At 46.0% G+C, this 25,046-nt stretch overlaps 1 protein-coding gene across 2 annotated transcripts in view; it reads right to left on the bottom strand.

Moving 5' to 3' along the window:
* Positions 1 to 16,000, bottom strand: part of LOC142660332 (cytochrome P450 2J6-like) — a 47,449-nt gene extending 31,449 nt beyond the window's left edge. Inside the window, exon 1 of one of the 2 annotated variants that reach the window (XM_075836932.1) lies at positions 15,913 to 16,000. In XM_075836932.1, coding sequence (XP_075693047.1) covers positions 15,913 to 15,969 — 57 coding nt within the window. In that variant the 5' untranslated portion in view covers positions 15,970 to 16,000. Of the gene's footprint in view, positions 1 to 354; positions 627 to 15,912 lie in introns of those variants that run through there. The other variant, XM_075836933.1, reaches the window with a different exon arrangement.
* Between the last annotated feature and the right edge of the window lie 9,046 nt (positions 16,001 to 25,046).

Below are 25,046 nucleotides of genomic sequence, written 5' to 3'. Positions count from 1 at the left end.
GAGAGGGGATAACGGCAACAAACTTTTGACAGCAGCGGCCAGCGAGGGGTGAGTAGAGTTCAATAGGTGAAATGCTGGTGACAGGTTCGCTTTTAGGTTGTTTTCAATCTAATTTACATGGGCGCCATTTTCCTTATTTGCCTAGGGCTTCAAAATACCTCGTCCCTGCCCTGGACTAGCATATGAAAAGCCAGTCTGAGTAAATTTGCCCCATCGTTTATATGAGAGCCGCATGGTCATTGACTGTGTAGTGGGATTTTACCTTTCCAGAAAACCTGTTTAGTAATAACTGTTTTATGGGTAAGTAATTGTACATTGGTAAAAAACAATAGACACTTCCACATCGATGCTTACCTTTTCGAAGTCCTTCAGGGGGTGGGCGAAGTCCAGCTGCAGTATGTTACCCAAGAGAGGCAGGACTTGAGGACCAGGAGGGAAATTCTTTGGTGCAGACATTTTCCACTTGAGAAAAATCAGAACAACAAGTCCTAGCAACAGAATTGTTCCAAGCTCCATCATGCCCGCACTTCTGTTGTCTCACTCTGATTACTGGAAAGTCAATATTTTTTTTCAAGCCTAAGCAAGAGGTTTCATGTACTGTGGTTCCAGCATATTTATAAGAACCCTCCAGTCCCTCCCAACCACGTGGGTAATTGGCTTATTGAGTATAATAGATATCATATAGACAAAGTAAACCAGGAACATTCCCCCTCCCAGAAGAAAAGCTTGAGGTATTTGCTGGTGTTATATTACAACCTTCAACTTCCCATTGACTGCATAGAGCAGACTTCCCAGTGTGAACATGGGTTGAATTTATTTTTTTCTTGGCCAGATAAAATCCACAGAACATTTCATCAGAAGGTTTCTAGCTGCCACTTGTTTTGTGTTTAACCAATTGAAAATGTGTATCACCACCATGGAATACCATTTTACAGTTTATTGCAATACTTATTATGTTTTGGTACTGAGTTACAGCCTCTATTCCAGTACAGAGCTGTGCAGTTAGCTAATGCACTAAATACAAATAAACTTTGCTGCATTATAGAAACTCAGCTAAGATTTAAAAAATATGTATGACAGCCGGCTCGTGGATTTTCCAATGACAATCAGCAGAATTGTGAATGCAGCTCTGGAGTATAATAAAATATATAAATCAGGGTCAGTACAAGATAAGTATTGCAATGTATTTATAAAGTTACTCAACTTTTAATGTAGAATATACCTATATATAAACCGGAACATGGTGCCCAAATTTTACATACAGTACCCTTTAAACCCGGGTCTGCAGAGGCCGCAAAGGCTCCCCTGCCACATAAAAAAGCGCCAGTAATATAAATGGCACATGATAGTTGGGGGCCTTCTTACAGATTTTGCATTGGGGCCTCAAGTTACGCCTCTGCTACTTACTTATAAGTGACATATATCTTAAGTTTCGTATGACAGAGAAATAACTCTACATTTTCTGAGCTCTCTCATCACTGGTTTTCTATTTCTATCATGTGGTAGAAGTGGGGTCATCTTCATAAAATTGGGTGACTACTGTAATCTTCCTTTAGTGGTTTGTGAATTGCTACAATGTATTTGCTACTTAATTGTTATAAGTAATGCATTTACTGCATCTGAAGTATATATAAGAGGGTTGAAAACTTTTAAGTCTTTACAATGAGTTATGTGAGACACAAAGCCGCCATTTAGTCATGGAGTCAATGTGACAACTCTGTATGTCTGCACGATGTGAATATTCCTCTTATCCCCCAATAAATTTCAGATGTTTGGCTTGTTCCTGTGCCAGTTTGAATTACTCTTGGATTGGGTTCTCTAAATTGTCTCGATTATGGCTTTGTAAAATACTAGTTCTATAAAATTCCAACAAGATCTTGTTCAAGATCTTGTTGCTGTGGCATTAAACTCTTTAAAGAAAAATGAAGATGATAACCAGAATTTTTCATGTTATTTCTTTATTAAGAGGTCTCTAAATATTTATTTCATCGAGTGATATGCTTGCTAGGCAAAACCAAAATAAATTTGGTTGGCTGCCTTGCTACAGGCACTCTATCAGTGGGTTATACCACTCAATATCCATATTCCTGTGGAGATCAAGAGTTGCTACTCAGTATATAGCAGATAGGGTGATGGGAAAAATGAATACACACCACCAGCAGTTCTGCTCCCTGCACTTCATTGGAATCCCCGGCTGGAGTCTGGGCTCTATGGTGCGTATGTGTTTTATTTATTTTTAATGCTTTAGTTGGTGGAGGAAGAAGGAGAGTGCGGTAGAGGAGAAATAGTCTCCCAGAAAGCGGGTTTCTTCATTTCAAGTAGAATAACACTTCATTCCCATTTCAATACATGGTTTGGCAAGAAATCACAGCCCAACACATAATGCAATTTCAAGTAACTTGCTATTGTGAAAAGTAGTAGTTATCTTTACAAGTCTAAAGATATCACTTCCATGCATAGAAACACATTTCGTGATATGGTACGTCTATAGCCAAGCCCTAAACAGGCATGTAATCATAAGGTGTATTGTCAGAAAATAGTATGAGTAAACTGTGGAGAGATGATGACATTGGTAGGTGATCTATGCAATCTGTGGAGCTTTTTATATAGTGCAGTGTTCTTTAACCTGCGGCTCTAACAACATGGAGTCCTATATGAAGCCCATAGAAAGATGATTATCTTTTTAGAATATGAGTCTGATGAAAAGGTTCCGGGTCTTCACACAGTAGCAGCTCAGCTTTTCTTCTGATAGGCCGGGTGATGAATCTTTAGGGTCTATCCTGCTTTCATCTGTGTAGGGGTCCCCACTAGTTTGCAATCTCCAATTAATGCTTAGTTAGGTGATCGTTCACAAGATCCGCCCATTATTCCAGCTAGTGCCACTACAGTTCCGCTGACACCCGCTCAGTTGCCCTCCACACAAGTCACCGCAGCAGTTACACCCGATGCCCATATGGATACAGTTCGGCTAGATGACACGGTGCCATGAAGTCTATGTTTGCTTCGATGGCCCCCTCAGCACACATTTAAAGCAGGAAGTCAGAGACAAAATATGGTAAGATAAGTACGTGGAAATATTTTTTATGCTTCCACTTGAAAAATTTAACCTAGATAAGATAAAACCACTTGACTCCAAAATAGAAGATAATGAAAAACGAAGGAATAGAATAATTCCCCATACCTTCGCCATTCTCTCCAACGTTATTGGCGAGTATGTCCCCTAAGATTGTTCATCCCTTTACTGATACCCGGACTCTGTTGGAGAAGCTTATCAGGTTTACGAGGGCACTGCGTGGCTGTGCTATGATAAACAATTTTGTCAGAGAAAAGCTGTGTGCCATTCCATAAACTGGGGCCATAAGGACATCAGCTTATGGATGCGGCTGATGGTGCGGCCTCGGCTGCCTCCTCAGCCCTTTTTGCTTAGGGGCGGAGACTCTGCCACTGGGCAGTCGGCGTCGGCGCACACAGCAAGACGGTTATTGTTGGCAATTTAGTGAAGGCCACTATGTACTAGGGTTTTTTTTGGCACTATAACGGTGAAGGCCTGTGTGGCAATATACAGGGGGTCTGTGGCAATCTACAAGGGGAAGGCTGTGTTGCACTACACAGGGGGAGAGCTATGTGGCACTATCTACAAGTGGTGTGTGTGGGGCACTATCTACTAAGGGGGCTGTGTGGCACTATACAGGGGGTGAGTGTGTCACTATCTATAAGGAGGGGGCTGTGTGGTACTACCTACAAGGGGAGGCTTTGTATTGTGCTATCTACACGGGGGCTGTGTGTGGCGCTGTCTACAAGTTGGGCTGTGTGTGGCGCTATCTACAATGTGGGCTGTGTGTGGTACTATTTACAAGAGGGGGCTGTGTGTGTGGTGCTATCTACAGGGGACTGTGTGTGTGGCACTATCTACAGGGTACACTGTGGCTCTATATCCAGTGGTCACAAAGGGGGGCATTATTACTGCATGCGGCACAAAGGGGGCACAGGTCCTAAGGGGTCACTTTTATTGTGTCGTGCACTGAGGGCTCATTATTACCATATGGGGCACTGTGGATTAAGAATTAGTTTAGATGATGGGGTATAGGTGTGGAGGATGCTGGAAAAGTGAGAAACCAACATGTCTTTGTGTCAAATTCTGCAGAGACGACTCATGGCTAATGGGAATAAGTCGTCACAGTGATCTGGGCCGAATGGCGAAAAAAAGGGAAAGTGAACCACTCTAATCAGAGTAACCTGTGAGTTACTGGATATAAATATGCTGTAATTACTTATATCGTCTTCAGAGCTCCTGTGTATAATTGGCATCTACCACTATATGGTCACTATATGGTGGTAATATTGGTCTTTGTATAGGGGTTTTTATTCAGTAACAGTATGGTGGTATTATTCAGTCACTATGTGGTTATGGTGTGGTGGTATTATTCAGTAACAGTATGGGGGTATTATTCAGTCACTATGTGGTTATGGTGTGGTGGTATTATTCAGTAACAGTATGGGGGTATTATTCAGTCACTATGTGGTTATGGTGTGGTGCTATTATTCAGTAACAGTATAGAGGTATTGTTCAGTCACTATGTGGTTATGATGTGGCAGTATTATTCAGTAACAGTATGGGCGTATTATTCAGTCACTATGTGGTTATGGTGTGGCGGTATTATTCAGTAACAGTATGGTGGTATTATGCAGTCACTATGTGGTCATGGTGTTAAGGTATTATTCAGTCACTATGTGGTGCTAATATTGGTCTTTGTATAGTGTGTTTTGTTCAGTAACAGTATTGTGGTATTATTCAGTCACTATGTAGCGGTAATATGTGGTAATGATGTGGAGGTATTATTCAGTAACAGTATGGTGGTATTATTCAGTCAATATGTGGTGGTAATATGTGCTCATGGTGTGGAGGTATTAGTTAGTAACAGTATGGTGGTATTAATCAGTCACTATGTGGTTATTGTGTGGTGATATTATTCAGTAACAGCATAGTGAATTGACCAAATGTCGGCAGCAGGGCTGGAGTCGCGAGCAAAGTGCTAGCTGATGATCTGCACGGGACCCAAGCAATAGGCAATGTGACATCCCCTTGCAGTCATGTTCACGAACAGCACATAAGGCAAGCCCTCAGTCACGTGGGGCCGTGTCGGAGCGTCATCATTTTTAGAAAAGCTCCAGCACTTCTGGGAACAATTCAAGAGGTTTGAATTGCACCGTTTAGTACAGAATTTTAAATTAAAGTATATTAGTAAGTTACTTCGTTTCACATAAATATATTATTGCAATGCAATTTTTGGCTCCCGGATAACCCCTTCAACTTTATTCTAGAATATCAGAGCCCAGGAAGACCCCATTTTTACCTGTAAAATCTAAGATCATAACATGGCAGTATTTTAATCACGGCTGCAAGACCCGGGCAGTCTTACTGAAAAAGACAACAAAAATCACCATAAAACCATTGGCTGCCACTATAAAAGATTAAACTATATTTAGGAAAGTATTCTTTTGAAATTCTTTTTTCGGATTGAAAATGCCTACATTTCATCAAGTTTCCATTGTTTTTTACATGAAAAATAGAATAGTACGCTAATCCACCCAGGGAAATTTGACAAATCCCATTAAAGTCAATGCTATCCATAGGCGTCCATGCTAATCCTACTAATTGTCAACAGTTGATGTTGAGTGTCCAGCAGGATCATTAAAGGGAACCTGTCACATGGAACATGCTCTCATATCTGCAAGCAGCTTGCTATAGAGTAGGAGTAGAGCAGGGGCGTAACTAGGAAAGACTGGGCCCCATAGCAAACTTTTGACTAGGGCCCCCCCTCTGCTGGGTATCACGCAACCCCCCCCCCCTTTGTAGATAGTGCCTCCCTATAGATTCCACCACACAGCGCCCCCCTATAGATAGCACCATACACAGCCCCCTGCAGATAACGCCATACAGCCCCCCTGTAGATAACGCCATACAGACCCCCTCTGTAGATAACGCCATACAGCCCCCCTGTAGATAACGCCATACAGTCCCCCCTATAGAGAATGCCATACATCCCCCCCTTTAGAAAATGCCATACAGAACCCCTCTGTAGATAACGCAATGTACCCCCCCCTCCAAAAAAAACGGCCTATAGTTTGTCCTACAAAAGACATGCATCCCCTATCCACAGGATCTCCGCAGGCTAGGGGATACATGTGTGATCGCTGGCAGCGATAAGGAGAATGGGGGACCGAAAGTCCCCCGAAGTTCTCCATGACTAACCTCGGACTTCCGGCGTCTGCGCAGTTCAATAAAAATGAAAGGAGCGCTGGTCATGCATGCGCACAAGCGCGACCGGCGCTCCATTCATTTCTACGGAGCTGCCGACACAGACCCCGGAAGTCCGAGGTTTGTCATGGAGAACTTAGGGGGGACTTTCGGTCCCCCGTTCTCCTCATCGCTGCCAGCGATCACACATGTATCCCCTATCCTGTGATTAGGGGATACATGTCTTATGTAGGAACAACCCCTTCAGTGGCGTCGTGCTGTAGCAGCCATAGCGGCTGCTAGCGGAGCCTGCTGCCATGGGAGGGGGCCGTGCCGGCGGGTGGCACAGGCCCCCTCATGCTGCAGGCCCTGTAGAAGTCGCTACGGCTGCTATAGCGGTAGTTACGCCACTGCGTATAGGTTTGTACGGCGTAAAACTACAGCTCCCAGCATGGCCTGAACAATGATAAGGATATGCTGGGAGATGCGGTTTCACAAAAAAAATCCTATCACCATCATCTCGCTGCAGATCATACAGTGACTACATTACTGATTAGAGGCAGAGTAAACATTTACATTAAGTGACTCACCGGTGACGTCTCAGATTCTAGTTCTTTTCTTCTCCCTCCGGTTCAGACATCTATGATGGATTTCTACCGGCCATGACCCATTTCTGCAGTTTTCCGCTCAGATGTCTTCAGCTTCTCACTTTTAAAACATTTCTGCACCTGTAAACAAAGTTAAAATTCTCAACACATCTAAATATAACTGTCACACACACACACACCGTGCCCCCTGTAGATAGTGCCCCCTGTAGATAGTGACCTACATAGAAGCCCCTGTAGATAGTGCCCACATATGGACTCCAGAGCTGCAAGGCAATAGTGCTAACCACTGAGCCACGGTGCTGCCCTACATATAGCTTCCCCTATAGTTCTTGCTCCACGTATAGCCCACCTCTGTACATAGTGTCTCACATATAGCTCCCCCTGTATATAGTGTCCCACATATAGCCCACCCCTGTAGACTGTGCACTACATATAGCCACCCTGTTGCTAGTGCCCCACAGGTAACCCACCCCTGTATATAGTGGCCCACATATAGACCCCCCTGTATATAGTGGCCCACATATAGACCCCCCCTGTATATAGTGGCCCACATATAGAGCCCCCTGTATATAATGGCTCACATATAGAGCCCCCTGTATATAGTGGCCAACATATAGACCCCCCCTGTATATAGTGGCCCACATATAGAGCCCCCTGTATATAGTGGCCCACACCCCCACATATAGACCCCCCCTGTAGCTACTGCCCCACATATAGACCCCCCCTGTAGCTACTGCCCCACATATAGACCCCCCTGTAGCTACTGCCCCACATATAGAACCCTATATATAATAGCCCACATAAAGATGACCCCCCCCCCCCCACTATAGATAATGCCATTCACATTTTTATGAGGGGGAAAAAACAAAAACTTGACATACTCACATTCTCCGGTTCCCACGCTGTTCACTGGCGATGCAGACATGCTCTCTTCTGAGCATGTCTGCAGGAGCTGAACGAGCGTCCTCCAATGACGCTGATTGGCGGGGCAGAATGACTTGCCCCGCCAATCAGCACCTTCTAAGCATGGAAGCGGCGCGATGATGTCATCGCGCCGCTAGCCAATCAGTGTCATTGTAAGGCACTGGATGGTCAGGCACGGAACATGCCCGGCCATTCAGTGCTAATACATGTGTTTGGCTGCCGCTAGCACTGGGGCCCCCTCCGGTGCTAGCGACACCTACAGGCATGAGAGGGCCTGTGTAAGTCTCGGCGTCGCGGGCCCCACAGTAGCGACGCTACCGCTGTAGTAGCCATAACGGCTGCTAGCGGCGCCACCGGGCCCCCTCAAGCCCCGGGCCCCGTAGCAGCCGCTACTGCTGCTACCGCGGTAGTTACGCCACTGGAGTAGAGTAGTTTTGTGCAAAAAGATTCAGGATAACCTGTAATTTATTCAATCTCTGCTCACTGTGGGTTTAAGAGTCCAGTGGGCGGTTTCACTTATTGATTGACAGTCTTCCCAGTTTGAGTGTAAATGCTGAAATAGCTGTCAATCACTCAGTTTGGAGCGCCCACTGAACTCTTAAGACCACAGTGCGAAGGGACTTAAATAAATAAATGACATGTTATCCTGTATCTTTTCACACAGAACCATATATGAATCTGCTCAGCACCTTCTTCTCTATAACCCATTGATCGGACTGCGTGTTTGACATGGCAGGTTACCTTTAACCTCTTCCACTTCACATGATCATTAATCATAACCCTCTATTGTGAGTGATATCGCAGTATAAGTTGTTCAATGTGCATACAAAAACAAAAAATACAATGCAGATACATGATCACTTAAACAGTAAAAAAAAAAACATGAATTCTTTATTCAGTATAGTTGTACATAAATTTATATGTATTGACAGCCAGGGCTGGCGTTAGGGTGGGAAATTGGGCAATTGCCCCGGGCCTCCATTCTCCCAGGGCCCAGTGGCGGAACTACCACTATAGCAGCCGTAGCGTCTGCTACGGGGCCTGTGGCATGAGGGGGCCTGTTCCGCCTGGCACTAAACATTTATGGGCTGTGCGACATGGGCTCCCTCATGCCCGGTGGTGTCGCTAGCACCAGGGGGCCCCTGGTGCTAGCAGCTGCCACATTCAATTGTATCTGCCTCTCCACTTCTAAAAGGCATTTTTAGAAGCAATGCCAGATTACAATAAATGTTATTGGCGTCATGAATTCAGTGCCAAAAGTATCAGGTTCTGCCAGATGCAGGTAAAGAAGCTGATGAGTTAAGTCACATTGCTTCCGCGGCTAATTTCAGGCTCAAAGCTAATCTGCTGAATGATCTAAATTTTCCAAATGAGTTATGTTAGCTCAGCTTTGAATTATTTTCCTAATATTTTCTGAAACGCAGCACCCAGTCCATTAAAGAAGTGTTGATCCAAAAAAGTGACATCACTCAGCACGGACCGATGTCATGAGATTGAGGTCACCAGTTAACCAACACATTCCATCTTCTTAATTGAGGTAAAGCAGCCAATATTTTCTCTTTTCTGCTTATTCAGTGGAATTCCCATCTATAGCAAATGGTCTCTCGAAATGAGATTTTTTTTTTAACCCTCAACCTTCTGAATCACAGTGGTGTTAAGGAGAATTTGTCACCTTTTCCCTTTTTATGAAATAAACATAGGGAGTGGACAGAAGTACAAGGCAACTAGTTAAAGGTTCTTGGAAAGCAATGCAACAAACTTAGACATTTCTGCTGGGTATGTAGATCTGAGGTCATTATGCCTGAAGCATTATGGAGAAAAAGATGGTACCTTGTGGAGGAGTTGTGAACCTATAGGCTTTGTTCACACACTGCGTATCCTCCCTGGAGCCCGCAAAGAATTTTGCTTGAAAAACTGCACCAAATTGTGTCTGGAATGTCCGCTGCAGAAAATGACAGATGAAAAAAAAAAAAAATGTCCATACTTACGCGTAGTCATGGCGACACATCCCTCGACACATCCCTCTGACGTACTGCAGCCCGGCCTAGTGGGATGACGTTTCATCCCATGTGACCACTGCAAACTGTGATTGCTGCAGTAATCACATGGGATGAATTGTTATACCTGGAGGCCGGACTAGACGCAGGAGTATAGAGATCTGGGTAAATATAGACTTTTTTTTTCTGAGTTGCGATTTTTGCGGCGGAATTGCAGCTTTTCTGCCGCAAAAGTCGCAAAATCTGCTATTTGTTGCAGGTTTTACCTCCCCATTGAATGCAATGAGCAAAACCCGCAACAGAAAACCAACGATTCAACAGCATAAATTGACATGCTGCTGATTAAAAGAACGCACCGCGGGTCAATTTATGAACAGTTTTTCTGCTACTACTGTATTATACTGCAAATTTTCCGCAATTAAATACATTGCAGAAAGTCTGCAGTGTTTACGCTACGTGGACACACCCATATAATATCTGACAAAAGTAAGCAATAAAAATGAGTAATATAGTTACATAGTTTGAAAAAAGACATAAGTCCATCTCAACCCGCATGAAGCAGAAGCCAATTTTTCTCATCTTAGGGAAAAAAAATCTTCCCGAGTCCAAATACAAGTGTTTATATGAGCAGGTTTTTTTGTAACTCACAGGAGTCACTTTCTAAATCTTTTTGAGTGCTCTGCTCTGTTCCCCGTGACAGGAACTAAATGCTGCACTTAGTGCAACTGCATGACGATCCATATGCCGATCGCATGGGTTACTTTCTTATAGACCTGCCCCCTCAGATGCAACTAGATGAATGTTCGTCTCTTCAGGCGCAGGTGCAAAGTGCATTAAGAACGGCCGTACCAAGCCGCAGGCTAGGGGGGAGGCCCCACGACGAGGGGAAGAGGAAGGGGAGGAGCTAAGGGACACGAGGGTGGGTTTAGATGGCACTCCGTACTGAGCGCCAGTCTAACTTGGAAGTAACCCAAGCAGGTTGTGTCCCTTAGCTCTCCCCACGTGCATAAGAAAACTAACGGCCACCCCCCTTAACAGTGATGACGGACGCACATACATTGATGGAGCAGCTCGGGAGAATGGTGGCCGAGTGGGGCACGGACTGGCTGAGGTCCCTGCAGGCCGGCCAGGCGGGAGAACCGCCGGTAATCGGCGCAGCTGCGCCCATAACAGATGGCACGGTATCGCTAGGAGAGGCGGAGGCGGATGGGGGATCGCAGGACCGTGATCCCCAGAAGGGGAATCCACGGCGGTCCTGGAGGGCCAGGCCGCCAGCAAGGTTGAGCCCAGATGGAACAACCAGCCCCAGCGCAGGGTTGGGAGCCCCACCTGGGACCCGGGAGGCCTTCAACCTTCTTATTCTGGGCGTAGGCCCCGGGCTGGCAGGAATCCAGTCTCCCAGCCAGAGCCAGCGGGGCCAGGGGGTCTGGTCCCCAGAAGGCGGGGGATAATGGTGCCAGGATCTGCGGCAGGCCGACCTGGCGATGCTCCAGTCGGGCAGCCTGCCTGTCTCCGTGATGACATCGCTGACGGCGACATCGCTCGGCGACCACAGTCTGTGGTCGTGCAGGGCAACGGCGGTGGGCGGCGCCCCAAGGGCTCGGTGATGGAGAACAAAAGGGCGCGAACATCACAGGAGGGGCCCTCCAGGGACGGCTGAGACGGGTTACGAGACCTACGTGGAGGACCATGCGGGAGAACAGGAAGCATTTGAAGGAGGACAACGGGATGATCCGGTTTCCCCGGCTGGTGGGCCTACAGCTCTTACGCAGCCCGTCCGTTTATAACTCATGCTAGCCTTAGCATCCAAGGGCGGGGCGTCACAAGGGGGGTTATGAAAGGAATAATGTGCGGGTGGGTTAGGGCGGGGCAGGACAATAGTTTGCATGATTTGTTGGGGGGATATATACGGGTATTATTGTCGCGGTGCGAGAATATCGGTTTATGGGGGAGTTCGTCGCCGGTTGATGCGTGGGCAAGAGCCGCATGCGCGGCTCAGAGGTCGCAGGGTCAGGCACTGGGGGGCAGGGGGTTACAGTTCGAGAGTTAGGCGTGGCAGATATGGCGCTATGTTTTGAAATCATTTACTATTCTTAACACAGTGAAATAAATAATAGACTTAACTATATAAGTCATTACTTTGGTAGTCAGCAGGGGTTGGACATTAGTATTTGTCCTAAACTGTGAGCACAGAGTTTTACAACAAAACTTTATAAAAACACGATCTTTTAAAATATTGATCTTATCATTATATCAGCCTCTGATATAGATCTTTATAGGACATGTCAAAAAATACACCTGAGTGCAAATCATATGATAAGAAGAGTATGGTTTTAATCATTAGTTTTGTTATAATATCTGTTTTTGCGGCTTTCATTCTAATTATATTATATTGATGATTGCATTGTCTTCTTATCATATGATTTGCACTCACAGTTACATCTTCTTAATCCTTTTTACTTTTTAAATTTATCTTATTCCAGTTTTTAATTACATACGAGCTTTAATTACATATGTATTTGATTACATCATAGATAAATAAATAAACAAATATATATATTATATATATATATATATATATATATATATATATATATATATATATATATATATAGTTTAAATGTTTTTTATGATGACATAGATCATACTATTTTAGACCATAAGTCATTAATGTATTTCTAGATTAACATCTGATATTTGGGATACTACAAATTGATCTTAATGCGTTCATATATTTTTTAGTTCATTTATGTCTATGTGTTCACCAGTAAACATGACCTGTAACCCTGACCCGGTAGTCGTTATTCTAGCCGACCTTACTCTCGGTTATATAACCTGTACCCCACATACATCGATCATTTGTACACTACCTGAAGAAGAAGCTAGTTTGGTTTCGAAACACTTTGCTGTTGTATATTGTACTTAATAAAATCCTTTTGTACTTACCTTGTGTACGTGACTGGGATGAACGAACAATTCTAACCGTGGACCACACACGAACCGGCTGCGCCAGAGAGATATCCGCCTTTTTCTTTGTTACTTCTATTACGGTTAGATGATAAGGCACAGGGGAGGTTTATGTTTGCTTTGAGGGCCCTCTGGGAGCGCATTTAAAACCAGAGGTTAAGGAGAAGATATGGAAGGACGAGTATGTGGAGATTTTTTTACTGCTAGCACTGGAGAAATTTAATTTGGATAAGCCAAAGCGGGTGGAGAGTAAGAAAGAGCAAGAGGAGAAGCATAGGTATAGATCAATACCCCAAACTTTTCTCAACTGGTTAAAGGCGTTTGCTATATTAGCAAGTGTCATAGGGGAGAAGGCGCCGGATAATTGCTCCGGCCTCTTCTGCTATTTAGATGCCATAGGTGAGGCGTACAGGGTTTACGGGGGGATGACCTGGCTCAGATATGACGAGCAGTTCAGACAGTGTAAGGAGGTCCGCCCGAGTATACGGTGGGATCAGAAGGACATTGGGTTATGGCTGAGGGTAATGGCACCAGTGAGGTTTGGCAGGGAGTCCTTTCCAGGGGGGGCCGGGGGTCTGGTCAGTATGGACTGCAGGGGGGTGGGCTCAGTCGGGCGGGGCTGCAAACAGCAAAACGGATTTGTGCTGGCAGTTTAATGATGGCCAATGTAAGTTCGGCGCAGGATGCCAATTCAAGCACTCCTGCTCCGTTTGCGTGGGGGGGGGGCGTCCCATGGGTCATCCTGCTTCTTCAAAAAATGAAAGGGAAAGGAAACCAGTGCAGGTGCCCATGGGGGAGACACCGGTGAAGCTGGCAGAGATGTTGCCGTATCTAAGTAGATATCCGGATAGGGAGGGGGCTAAGTTGCTGGAGGCAGGTTTTAGGAATGGGTTTCGAATACCTCCACTGCAGCATTAAGTTCCCATTTTCATTGCGTAACTTAAAGTCGGCTCAGGAGTTCCCATCTATAGTGACAGAAAATTGAGCAAGGAGGTGGGGCTGGGTAGAATGGCAGGGCCTTTTGTTTCACCCCCCCCCTTTTCGAACTTGGTGGTTTTCCCACTGGGGGTGGTCCCCAAGAAGGAACCCAACAAGTTTCGGCTTATTCATCACCTTCACATCCAAAGGGGGCTTCTGTGAATGATGGCATCGTCGTTCAGTGGTTTACACTTCATTTGATGCGGCAGTTGATTGGGTTAAGCAGTACGGTAAGGGGGCGCTTATGGCAAAAACGGGTGAATTGGTACAGTAGCGAGAGGTAAGGTAAGACAAGACCGCACTCTATTATCCCTCGTCATGCTATTTCCCTCACCTTCAACTTCCCCATGTGTAAAAAATAATAACTTTTGAAAAAAAATTATTATTGTTGGTTATAAATCTATATTTTGATGCAAATAGCGAGACATTGGCATACAGATGTAGCCATTTGTATCTTGACTTTAACGCATTAAATACACAGCGTAAAGAAACTTTAACTAGACTTTTTCAATGGCTTTTGTTGCATGATATCACGCTGCAGCAAACTATGTCAAGATGAACTTGGCTACATCTGTATACACTCCTCAACATTGAAATTGCAACCGTAAGGTTATGCAAATCGAGGAAGTAGCAGATGTCGCTAAGATCTGCAAATTATCAAATTTTTAAGCACCGAGCTCCAATCTGTGGCATGTGAAAGGCATAAAAGCCAGAATGAAAGCAGAGTTCTTTAGCCACATGTAACCTCAAAAATCGGATCAAGTGGTGTGGGATGATTGTGTGATGCCTCCTGTTCGTCGACTTGCTAGTTAGTTACTGCAACTTGTCGCAAACTGAGAGGGACTTGAACTGGGAGACCTTGGTTTATCACTCTGGCAGATCGCTACGAGCATAGGCCGAGATGTCAGCACTGTTCAACATTGTGTGTCCCGGAGGTTGGGAGAACAACAACGAACGGGAATGACAGCAAGAGGTGCGCAGAGACAAACCTCTACACGGATGGACCGTCTGATTGGAAGAATTGGACGTCACATCCCAAGCCTAGGACGGCAACCAGTTTCGACACAAACCATGAGAAGGCGTTTGCACGACATTGGGCTACGAGCCAGACATCCAGCTACAGGTGTTCCATTGACCACACGCCACTGCTCTCAAAGGCTATCATGGTGCACAGCAGGACAGAAATGGAGGCTGGAATGGAGATCTACCCCATCAAAACAGCTGATCAATGGGGGTGCCAGGAGTCGGACCCCCACCGATCAGAAATTGATGCCCTATATTGAGAATAGGCCATCAATTTCTTAAAACTGGAAAACCCTTTAAATTATCCAGAATTTGCAGACTGCAGGCTTCAGTCTGGCTTATTGATCAGGAGAGACGATGTGGGGGATTTATAAAATTTGATCATCTCTAACAAGTTGTATTAGATTATATCATATTATCAAACGGCAGCACGCTTGTCCATGTGCTATGTCTGGTATTGCAGCTCAGCCCCATTCACTTGAGTCGTGCGGTTTCTGGAAAAAATAACAGTCCCTTTTTTTCTAATCCCATAAACCCATTTAGGCCTCCTGCACACAAGACAGAAATGCTGCGAAATTTTGGTGTGGAAATTCTGCAGCGTTTACGCAAAATAAATTGACATGATGGAGATTGAGAGTGTGCACCGCAGGTCAATTTCCGCACCAGTTTTCGGCGGATTATTTCCGTAGCATGTGAATGAGATTTGTTCAAATCTCATCCACCTTGCTGCTACTCTAAGGGCTTATCCACACGTAACGGAATTGCTTCATATTTTCCGTCCAGAATTGCAGACGGAAAATATGCAACGGAATACAGTAGCAGCAAAGTAGGTGTGATTTAATAAATATCATCCACACGCTACGGAAAAATTCAGTCCAGAAATTCACCTGCGGTGCGTAATTTTTCCTAAGTATACATGTGCTCACAACCCCTGCTGATGCTGAGTAAACAGCTACAAACTGCATGCATGGTTTAGTACAAATATCTATCAGAATAGGGATAATGTAGCAACATCATAAGACAAGAAGATGAATAACATGCACAGCCTACCACCTGGCCGCAACGTATGTTTCGCCCAAAGCTTCGTCCGGGGGATACCAAGATGGAGGATCACATACTATTTAAATAGTAATCAGCCTGTCACAGAAGACCATTCAACCTGATTTAAACAAAGTACCTGATCATGTAGTGTGTGCTCATTTGAGTGGAAATATAATACTGCAATGGCCGCCATGAGATGAAATCAAAAACAAGTGACCGCCCATGTGAGGATGCCATAGTAACCTGTATGTCATGACGAGAAACGTCATGACGCAGTGGACGTGTATTAGCAGACGCACATGGGAGGGGTGCAGAGAGATGCCGTACATAAATAATGCACAGGCATCAAAGGAGCAGAAAACGGGCATTGTGACATCTAGGTGCCAGACGCCTGTCACAGAATAGGAGACGCCAACTAGGCATCGTAATAACTAGAGGTGGGCATAGAGGCTAAGCGACGTGTTAAACACGTCACAGAGTGAGAGGAGCAGTCGGCACTTAGATATTTGGAAGCAGAATAGTGCGAGCACACAGTATGTAGCAGGAACAAATGATAGAAACCTAGAATATATTATTTACATGTTTAGAAAGGGGAGAGGATCAAAATCCCCAACATTTGAAATAGAATAAGATATATAATATATAATGTGCCGCAAATAAAAGTGATAGTGCTGAAATAAACACACAAGTGAATAAGTGAAAGTAACAAATTAATACATTTTATTTCATGATTTTGAATTGGTACTCCCAGTTCTATCATATATATTCAAATACACAAATAGAAAACTAATAACATTAGAGAAACATTAAAAAAACATTTGTGACAAGTGTAAGATATATTATACATAGTGGGCGATAAAATGATGTGCATAAATATGAAATAGTGTAGAAGAACATAAATAGGGTAGACAATTGTCTATCCAATTACAAAGATTAAATTAAAAATAAATACAAATGATCCAACATGGAGCATATAGTTGTTAGACGGATCAAAAAGTATCAAACAATAATAAAGTATTGCCTAAGATACAATGTGGACCGAGGAAAGAAAAAAATGGAAAAGAAAAAGGGAAAGATGATAGACGAGGAGAGAGAAAATGAAAAAAAGAGAACTGAAGAAAATGAAAAAAGAAAATGGAAAAAGAAGCAAAGAAAATAAAGGATGAGGGAAGAGAAAAGGAAAAAAGGGGGGTGCGGGAGAGAGAAGGAACAAGAGAATCACATTTTTAAGCACCTAGCTCCAATCTGTGGCATGTGGGAGGCATAAAACCAGATTGAGAGCAAAGTATTTTAGCCACATAAAACCTCAAAAATCAGATCGAGTGGTGTGGGATGATTGTGCGACGCCTCCTGTTCGTCGACTTGACAGTTATGGCAACTTGTCGCAAACTGACATGGACAGAATCCTTGAACTGGGAGATCTTGGTTTATCACTCTGACAGATCGCTACGCGCCTAGGCCAAGATGTTAGCAACGTTCAACATTGTGTGTCCCAGAGGTTGGGAGAGCAACAACGAACGGGAATGACAGTATGAGGTGCGCGCAGGCAAACCTCTACATGGATGGATCGTCTGATTGGAAAAATGGCGCATTGTTGTCCATTCTGTACTGCAAGTGAAATTGGACGTCACATCCCAAGCCTAAGCGAGAACCAGTGTTGACACAAGCACGACATTGGGCTAAGAGCCAGACGTCCAGCTACAGGTATTTCATTGACCACACGCCACTGCTCTCAAAGGCTATCATGGTGCACAGCCAGACAGCAATGGAGGCTGGAATGGAGGGCGTATGAGCGCCGCTTCCTCTTCAAAAATACTGATCAGTGGGGGTGCCAGGAGTCAGACCCTCACCGATCAGATATTGATGTCCTATACTGAGAATAGCCCATCAATTTCTTGAGACGATGTGGGGGATTTTATAACATTTGATAATCTCTAACAGGTTGTATTAGATTATATAATATTATCAAACAATATTTGTTCAAATCTCATCCGCTTTGCTGCTACTCTAAGGGCTTGTCCACACGTAACGGAAATGCTGCATATTTTCCGTCCGGAATTGCGGACGGAAAATATGCAAAGGAATACAGTAGCAGCAAAGTGGGTGTGATTTAACAAATGTCATCCACACGCTAAGGAAAAATTCAGTCCAGAAATTCACCTGTGGTGTGTAATTTTAGTTCCGCAGCATTTCAATTATTGCTGGGGAAAGTGGACTGATTTCCTGAGTTTTTCTGATGTACTGTGCAATTTGCTGCGGAAACGCTGCAGAATTTTTTAGAGGGGGAGGAAATTACATGACAGGAAGAAGAAATATCACCATCACACAGTCCTTGAAAAGAATGCACCAAAAAAACGCAGTAAAAATCAGCGCTATTTTCTGCAGTAAAAAAACGCATCAAATGGTTTCGGATTGTCCGCAGTGGATTGTCTGCTAGTTGATGCGTAAATGCTGCGGAAATTTTCCCCAGCAAATCCGTTACATGTGGACAAGCACTAATATGCTGCGGATTTTACGTGCGGAAACTCCGCAGCTTTTCCGCTAACATTTTATATAGCAAATCTGGTATCTCAATCAGTCCATAATTGTGAATGTATTTGTTAGGTGTGGATTCATGTATTGCAACCATTTGCAACATTACAACTCATGTTAAGAAGAGGCTGGACGCAGCTGCAGGCTTGAGGGAAGCCGACATGACCGTCCTGGTAGGGAAAGGGTTAATGTTAAGAGGTGAGGGAAAGGTGAAGGAGCTGAAGGAGGGACGGGGAGGAGCTAGGGGGGACGGGGGGGCCGTTACTGCGCTTCCCGCTGTTTCTCGGCATTGAGCCGGAAGCAGCGGGAGGAGTAATACACAAGAAGCAAAGCTCCCACCCTCCCACCCTTGTTTTGTTACTCCTTAGGTCTTCTGTACGTCCGTATATGAGCGTTGTGTTTTATTTTGTGTGTTTATTTAACATGTTTTTCTTTTTCCGGAGTAGGTTCTGTTGTCATGGCAGCTGGCGGGGGGAGTCCTTGAGGCCAGTCAGTACAAAATGGTGGGGGGGTCGCATCGGGGGTATGCGTCCCCCAAAAAAGGTACATGGTTGAAGACTTCATCGGGTGTTATCCCTTTGAAGTGGTCTTCTGGTAGAAGGTATGTCACTTGAAGGCTTCATCGGGTGTTATCCCTTTGAAGTGGACTTCTAGTGGTCGGTATATCACTTGAGGGCTTCAACGGGTGTTATCCCCTCGAAGTGGACTTCTAGTGGTTGGAGCCATCTGCAGAGGTGAACGGTGCTTCCGAGCTGGTTTACGGCTGGAGGTAATTAGTGGTTTGCAGATGGCTAATTCGGTGTGTTCTTGAAAGGAACATCTGAAGGGGCTTCAAGGACTTCCTCTGCTCGGGTTAATGTTAACGTTTAATTGTTATTTATGATTCTGACCCATGTTGGGTCATGTGAATTATTAGGAGGAATTCTCTGGTGGATTCCTAACTAGTTATCCGAATGTTTCGGATTTAAATTGTTTTTATAAAACTGTGAAATTAATAAACGGCTGCTGTGGCCATTTCACATCCAACCTCGGTGTCATGTGTCGTTACTAAATGGGGGTGGGGGATAGTATGGTTTAAGGTTAACACACGACTCTACCTAGGCAGGTCATGTCATTTGGTTGCCTCACTTTTCATCTGTAGGACTTTGAATTGACAAACAGTATGTAACCTACTCTCATGTGACGAGATAATATGATAAAACCTGCACAGTCATGGCCACAACAATAGTTTATCACGATTGCACGTGCTGCACCCATATAACTGGTCTTTCCTCATATAATGCTGCACACATTACCCACCTTGTGTCAGTGCTGATCTATGCACAGAAAAGAGGAAATCTGTATTTGGGATAAATATGACTTTGTGCATATACATAACTAGGTAAAGCAAATAGTAGGCTAGAAATAAATACCTTAAAATAAAATGAAACACTTACTTTATTTTTGAATGTGCGGTTGACCCGGGGGTCGGCCACAGCTTTATTTATCATTAAATATTTAAATATTTTTAGATTGTGAGCCCCAATGGGGACAGTAAAAGAGGACCTCTGTACAGCGCTGCGTAATATGTTGGCGCTATATAAGATAAGTAACAGAAATAAATAAATAAATAAATAACCTTTCTTAATATAAAATTAACTTTCTTACATTTTTAGGACCTTAACCAGAGGTCAATGAACCTCAATGTCTGTCTATTCCTAAGGCGGGATTCACACGACAGGGTTTCCCGGCCGGGTGCCGGCCGTTCATAAATCGGCCGGCACCCGGCTGCATTAGGAATAATAGACCCCTAATGGGGTTATTCACACGACCGATTTTTTGACGGCCGGGAAAACCGGCCGTCAAAAAATAGGACATGCTCTATTTTCGGCCGGGTGCCCGGCCGCCCGGCCCCCATAGAAGTCTATGGGGCCGGGTAATACCCGGCCATCACCGGAATGTGTCCCGAGTGATGGCCGGGTCTACCGTCGCTCGCGCACTCTCTCTCCTCCTCCTCACAGTGCAGAGTGCATGTGAGGAGGAGGAGGGTCTTTTATTGCTCGCTGTAGGAGTCAGAATCCCCAATCCCCGGCCGGGGATTGGGGATTCCGCTACAGGAGAAGTGCGTGACTACACTGTCCAGATATGGACACAGCGAAGTCACTCACTTCTGCAGCGGAATCCCCGACTCTATGGCCGGGGATGCCGCTACAGGAGAAGTGCGTGACTACACTGTCCGTATATGGACACAGCGAAGTCACGCACTTCTGCAGCGGAATCCCCAACTCTATGGCCGGGGATGCCGCTACAGGAGAAGTGCGTGACTACACTGTCCATATATGGACACAGCGAAGTCACGCACTTCTGCAGCGGAATCCCCGACTCTATGGCCGGGGATGCCGCTACAGGAGAAGTGCATGACTACACTGTCCATATATGGACACAGCGAAGTCACGCACTTCTGCAGCGGAATCCCCGACTCTATGGCCGGGGATGCCGCTACAGGAGAAGTGTGTGACTACACTGTCCATATATGGACACAGCGAAGTCACGCACTTCTGCAGCGGAATCCCCGACTCTATGGCCGGGGATGCCGCTACAGGAGAAGTGCGTGACTACACTGTCCGTATATGGACACAGCGAAGTCACGCACTTCTGCAGCGGAATCCCCAACTCTATGGCCGGGGATGCCGCTACAGGAGAAGTGCGTGACTACACTGTCCATATATGGACACAGCGAAGTCACGCACTTCTGCAGCGGAATCCCCGACTCTATGGCCGGGGATGCCGCTACAGGAGAAGTGCATGACTACACTGTCCATATATGGACACAGCGAAGTCACGCACTTCTGCAGCGGAATCCCCGACTCTATGGCCGGGGATGCCGCTACAGGAGAAGTGCGTGACTACACTGTCCATATATGGACACAGCGAAGTCACGCACTTCTGCAGCGGAATCCCCGACTCTATGGCCGGGGATGCCGCTACAGGAGAAGTGCATGACTACACTGTCCATATATGGACACAGCAAAGTCACGTACTTCTGCAGCGGAATCCCCGACTCTATGGCCGGGGATTCCGCTACAGGAGAAGTGAGTGACTACACTGTCCATATATGGACACAGTGACGTCACTCACTTCTGAAGCGGAATTCCCGACCTGTGGCAGGGAATTCCTCTTCAGGAGAAGTCAGTGACTACACTGTCCATATATGGACACAGTGACGTCACTCACTTCTGAAGCGGAATTCCCGACCTGTGGCAGGGAATTCCTCTTCAGGAGAAGTCAGTGACTACACTGTCCATATATGGACATTGAAGTCAGTGACTTCTCCTGGAAGGGGGGGGGGATGGGTGCAACCTACAGGGGGCTGTGTGGGATCACCTACAGGGGACTTGGTGGCATCACCTACAGGGGGCTGGGTGGCATCACCTACAGGGGGCTGGGTGGCATCACCTACAGGGGGCAGGGTGGAATCACCTACAGGGGGCAGGGTGGAATCACCTACAGGGGGCAGGGTGGCATCACCTACAGGGGGCAGGGTGGGTGGCATCACCTACAGGGGGCTGGTGGGTGGCATCACCTACAGGGGGCTGGTGGGTGGCATCACCTACAGGGGGCTGGTGGGTGGCATCACCTACAGGGGGCTGGTGGGTGGCATCACCTACAGGGGGCTGGTGGGTGGCATCGCCTACAGGGGGCTGGTGGGTGGCATCGCTTACAGGGGGCTGGTGGGTGGCATCGCCTACAGGGGGCAGGGTGGCATCGCCTACAGGGGGCAGGGTGGCATCGCCTACAGGGGGCTGTGTGGCATCGCCTACAGGGGGCTGTGTGGCATCGCCTACAAGGGTCTGTGTGGCATCGCCTACAGGGGGCTGTGTGGCATCGCCTACAGGTGGCTGTGTGGCATCGCCTACAGGGGGCTTGGTGGTATCACCTACAGGGGGCTTGGTGGCATTACCTACAGGGGACTTGGTGGCATTACCTACAGGGGGCTGGGTGGCATTATCCACAGGGGGCTGGATGGCATTACCTACAGGGGGCTGGGTGGCATTACCTACAGGGGGCTGGGTGGCATTACCTACAGGGGGCTGGGTGGCATTACCTACAGGGAGCTGGGTGGCATTACCTACAGGGGACAGGGTGGTATTCCTACAGGGGGCTGGGTGGCATCGCCTACAGGGGGCAGGGTGGCATCACCAACAGGGGGCTGTGTGGCATCACCTACAGGGGGCTGGGTGGCATTACCTGCAGGGGGCTGGGTGGCATTACCTACAGGGGGCTGTGTGGCATCACCAACAGGGGGCTGGGTGGCATTACCTACCAGGGGGGCTGTGGCATTATCTACAAAGGGCTGTGTGTGGCAACAAATTTAAATGAAATTCATCCGATTTTAAAACGGACAGGGAAAAAAACGGATGCAAATCGGGTCCAAATCGGCCGGTAAAAACGGCAACTCGGCCCGGAACGGAATCGGAACGGATGCAAATCGGATGCAAACCGGCCGGGAAAATCGGCCAAAAACGGCCGATTTTCCCGGCCGACACTCGGACCCTGTCGTGTGAATGAGGCCTAAGGGCATGTAGGTAAACGCCTTCTAACACCCGCCAACTGTGACAATAAAACAACAAATATACAGAAAGAAATAAAGTAAATACTGAAAATAACCAAAGGCACCAGCAGTGCCAAGTAAATGCCAAATGTTCACCATCACCAGCTTTACCATGTTTTATTTTTTAATGTTTTTTTTTTATTATATATAACTGTGTTAAACCAACTGCAATTACCGTTCCTCTTTTATATATATAAAAGAGCAAACGCCTATTATCTCCCTCCAACTGACGATGACGAACTACCACTCCACCCCTAGCTCTAACGAACCGAGACATCCTTGTATTCAAAAGTCGTCTGCCCCTTTCTATTACGACAACATCCCTAGCCAAACTAACCTCGGACCAAACTAACACCATACGGGGAAAAAAGGAGGAAAACCTTTCCAGATCAGAGTGAATAAGGGAAATAAACTCCCCCAAACGGACCGAGCACAGATCGTTCTCACCTAAGTGCACGAACAACTCTGCAGGCACCAGCCGGTGCCGGCTTATTTCGACCACTTTGGGCAAAGCCTGCAGCCAGCGCAGGCCCGGAGGCCTCTCCAATAAACTTTGGCATCTGCGAAGCCCAACGACTGACCTCCTGCTCCAATAGCCACCCTGTGCTCTACCCAGAACACATAGGAATGCCCTAGAATCCACACAGCGGGGCGCAAACATAAAACAAATTAGTGTAAAATCAAATCGGGACGAACAGAACAATCAGAGCACCACCGACCAATACGATGCACTTCGGCGTCGGACAAACCAAGTTTGCTAGCCATGGTGGCCTAACCTATCCGAAAAGAATGAGTACCATATTCACTCGGGGAAAACCCGCATGCGCAAGTATTTTCTTAAAGCCGACGAAAACTGAAAACGCTTGAGCAATTTGCTATCCAAATGCGGCAAAAACTGGCCGCCGGGCCGTCGCAAAGGAAAAAGGAAGACACCGTTGTAAGCTGGCAAGCAACCCCTGGTACCAGCCGAAGCGAAACCCAGCATCTCTGTCCAAAAATGTCCATCTTGGAACGATGTATCCGAATGCGAATGCCCGCAGTGGAAACAACCACATCCTCGAGTAGGAGGCGGGGCGAGACGCATCCATGGGGACCAATTCTGAAATATAAGACACCAGCCGCCACGATTCCCGCCTTCTAGCAGATTTCTTTCAACCCTTCAAAGCCTGTAAAATAAAAAAGGACTTTGTAACATCCGCCCAACCCCGCAACTTAGAAAAGAAGGCCACACCGGCAAGGCACATCTGAGCGACGAGGCTAGAAACACCCTGTTCGCGCAAAACTGTCAAATACTCAAGAGTAATTGTTGTACGCAATGCCGGATCCTCCCCAAGAATTCTATCGCCCGCCACAAGCACATTATAATCCTCCAGACGCGTAGGTCAGCCTTAATGGAAGATGTAATGCACACATAATGAGACGGAAGAGAGACCCCGGCCGTAGCCAAAGACAAACGCAGAGAAAAAATACGACCCATAGGCAGGGCCATGTTTGGATTTCGTGCTGCCCTAGGCACTTTTAGTGCGGACACCCCGGATAACGCAGCTTTTCCGCTGCAAAAATAGCAACATGTGCTAATTGTTGCAGGTTTTACCTCCCCAGTGAATTCAATAGGGAAAACCTGCAAAAGAAAACCAGCGATCCCGCAGCATATATTGACATGCTGCGGATTAAAAAAACGCACCGCAGGTCAAATTATGATAAACAAAAGAAAAAAGAGTCCATACATATCAACATATGAAAGAATTAAACATCTTTATTGATAACATAAAATACACTAAATGACATAGACAGAGAATCTAAAATAAATCCTTGTACGGATCACAGATGTATACATTGATAGCAGTACATATATACAATACACAAATGGTATGCAGCTTTTCCGCTGCAAAAATAGCAACATGTGCTAATTGTTGCAGGTTTTACCTCCCCAATGAATTCAATAGGGAAAACCTGCAAAAGAAAACCAGCGATCCCGCAGCATATATTGACATGCTGCGGATTAAAAAAAAGCGCCTTGTCCCGCCTGGCACACCAGATTAACTGCCCGATCAAAAGACACATAGGACACAGCCGCAATATTCTTACTGATGCCATAATTCACCGAACTCCCACTAGGATAAGAAAGATGAAATTTACCGGGTTCC

Source organism: Rhinoderma darwinii, chromosome 9 (genome assembly GCF_050947455.1).
Source record: "Rhinoderma darwinii isolate aRhiDar2 chromosome 9, aRhiDar2.hap1, whole genome shotgun sequence".
Classification (NCBI taxonomy): domain Eukaryota; kingdom Metazoa; phylum Chordata; class Amphibia; order Anura; family Rhinodermatidae; genus Rhinoderma; species Rhinoderma darwinii.
Note: the sequence above shows the minus strand (reverse complement) of the source record. Positions and strands in the feature narration are given on the sequence as shown.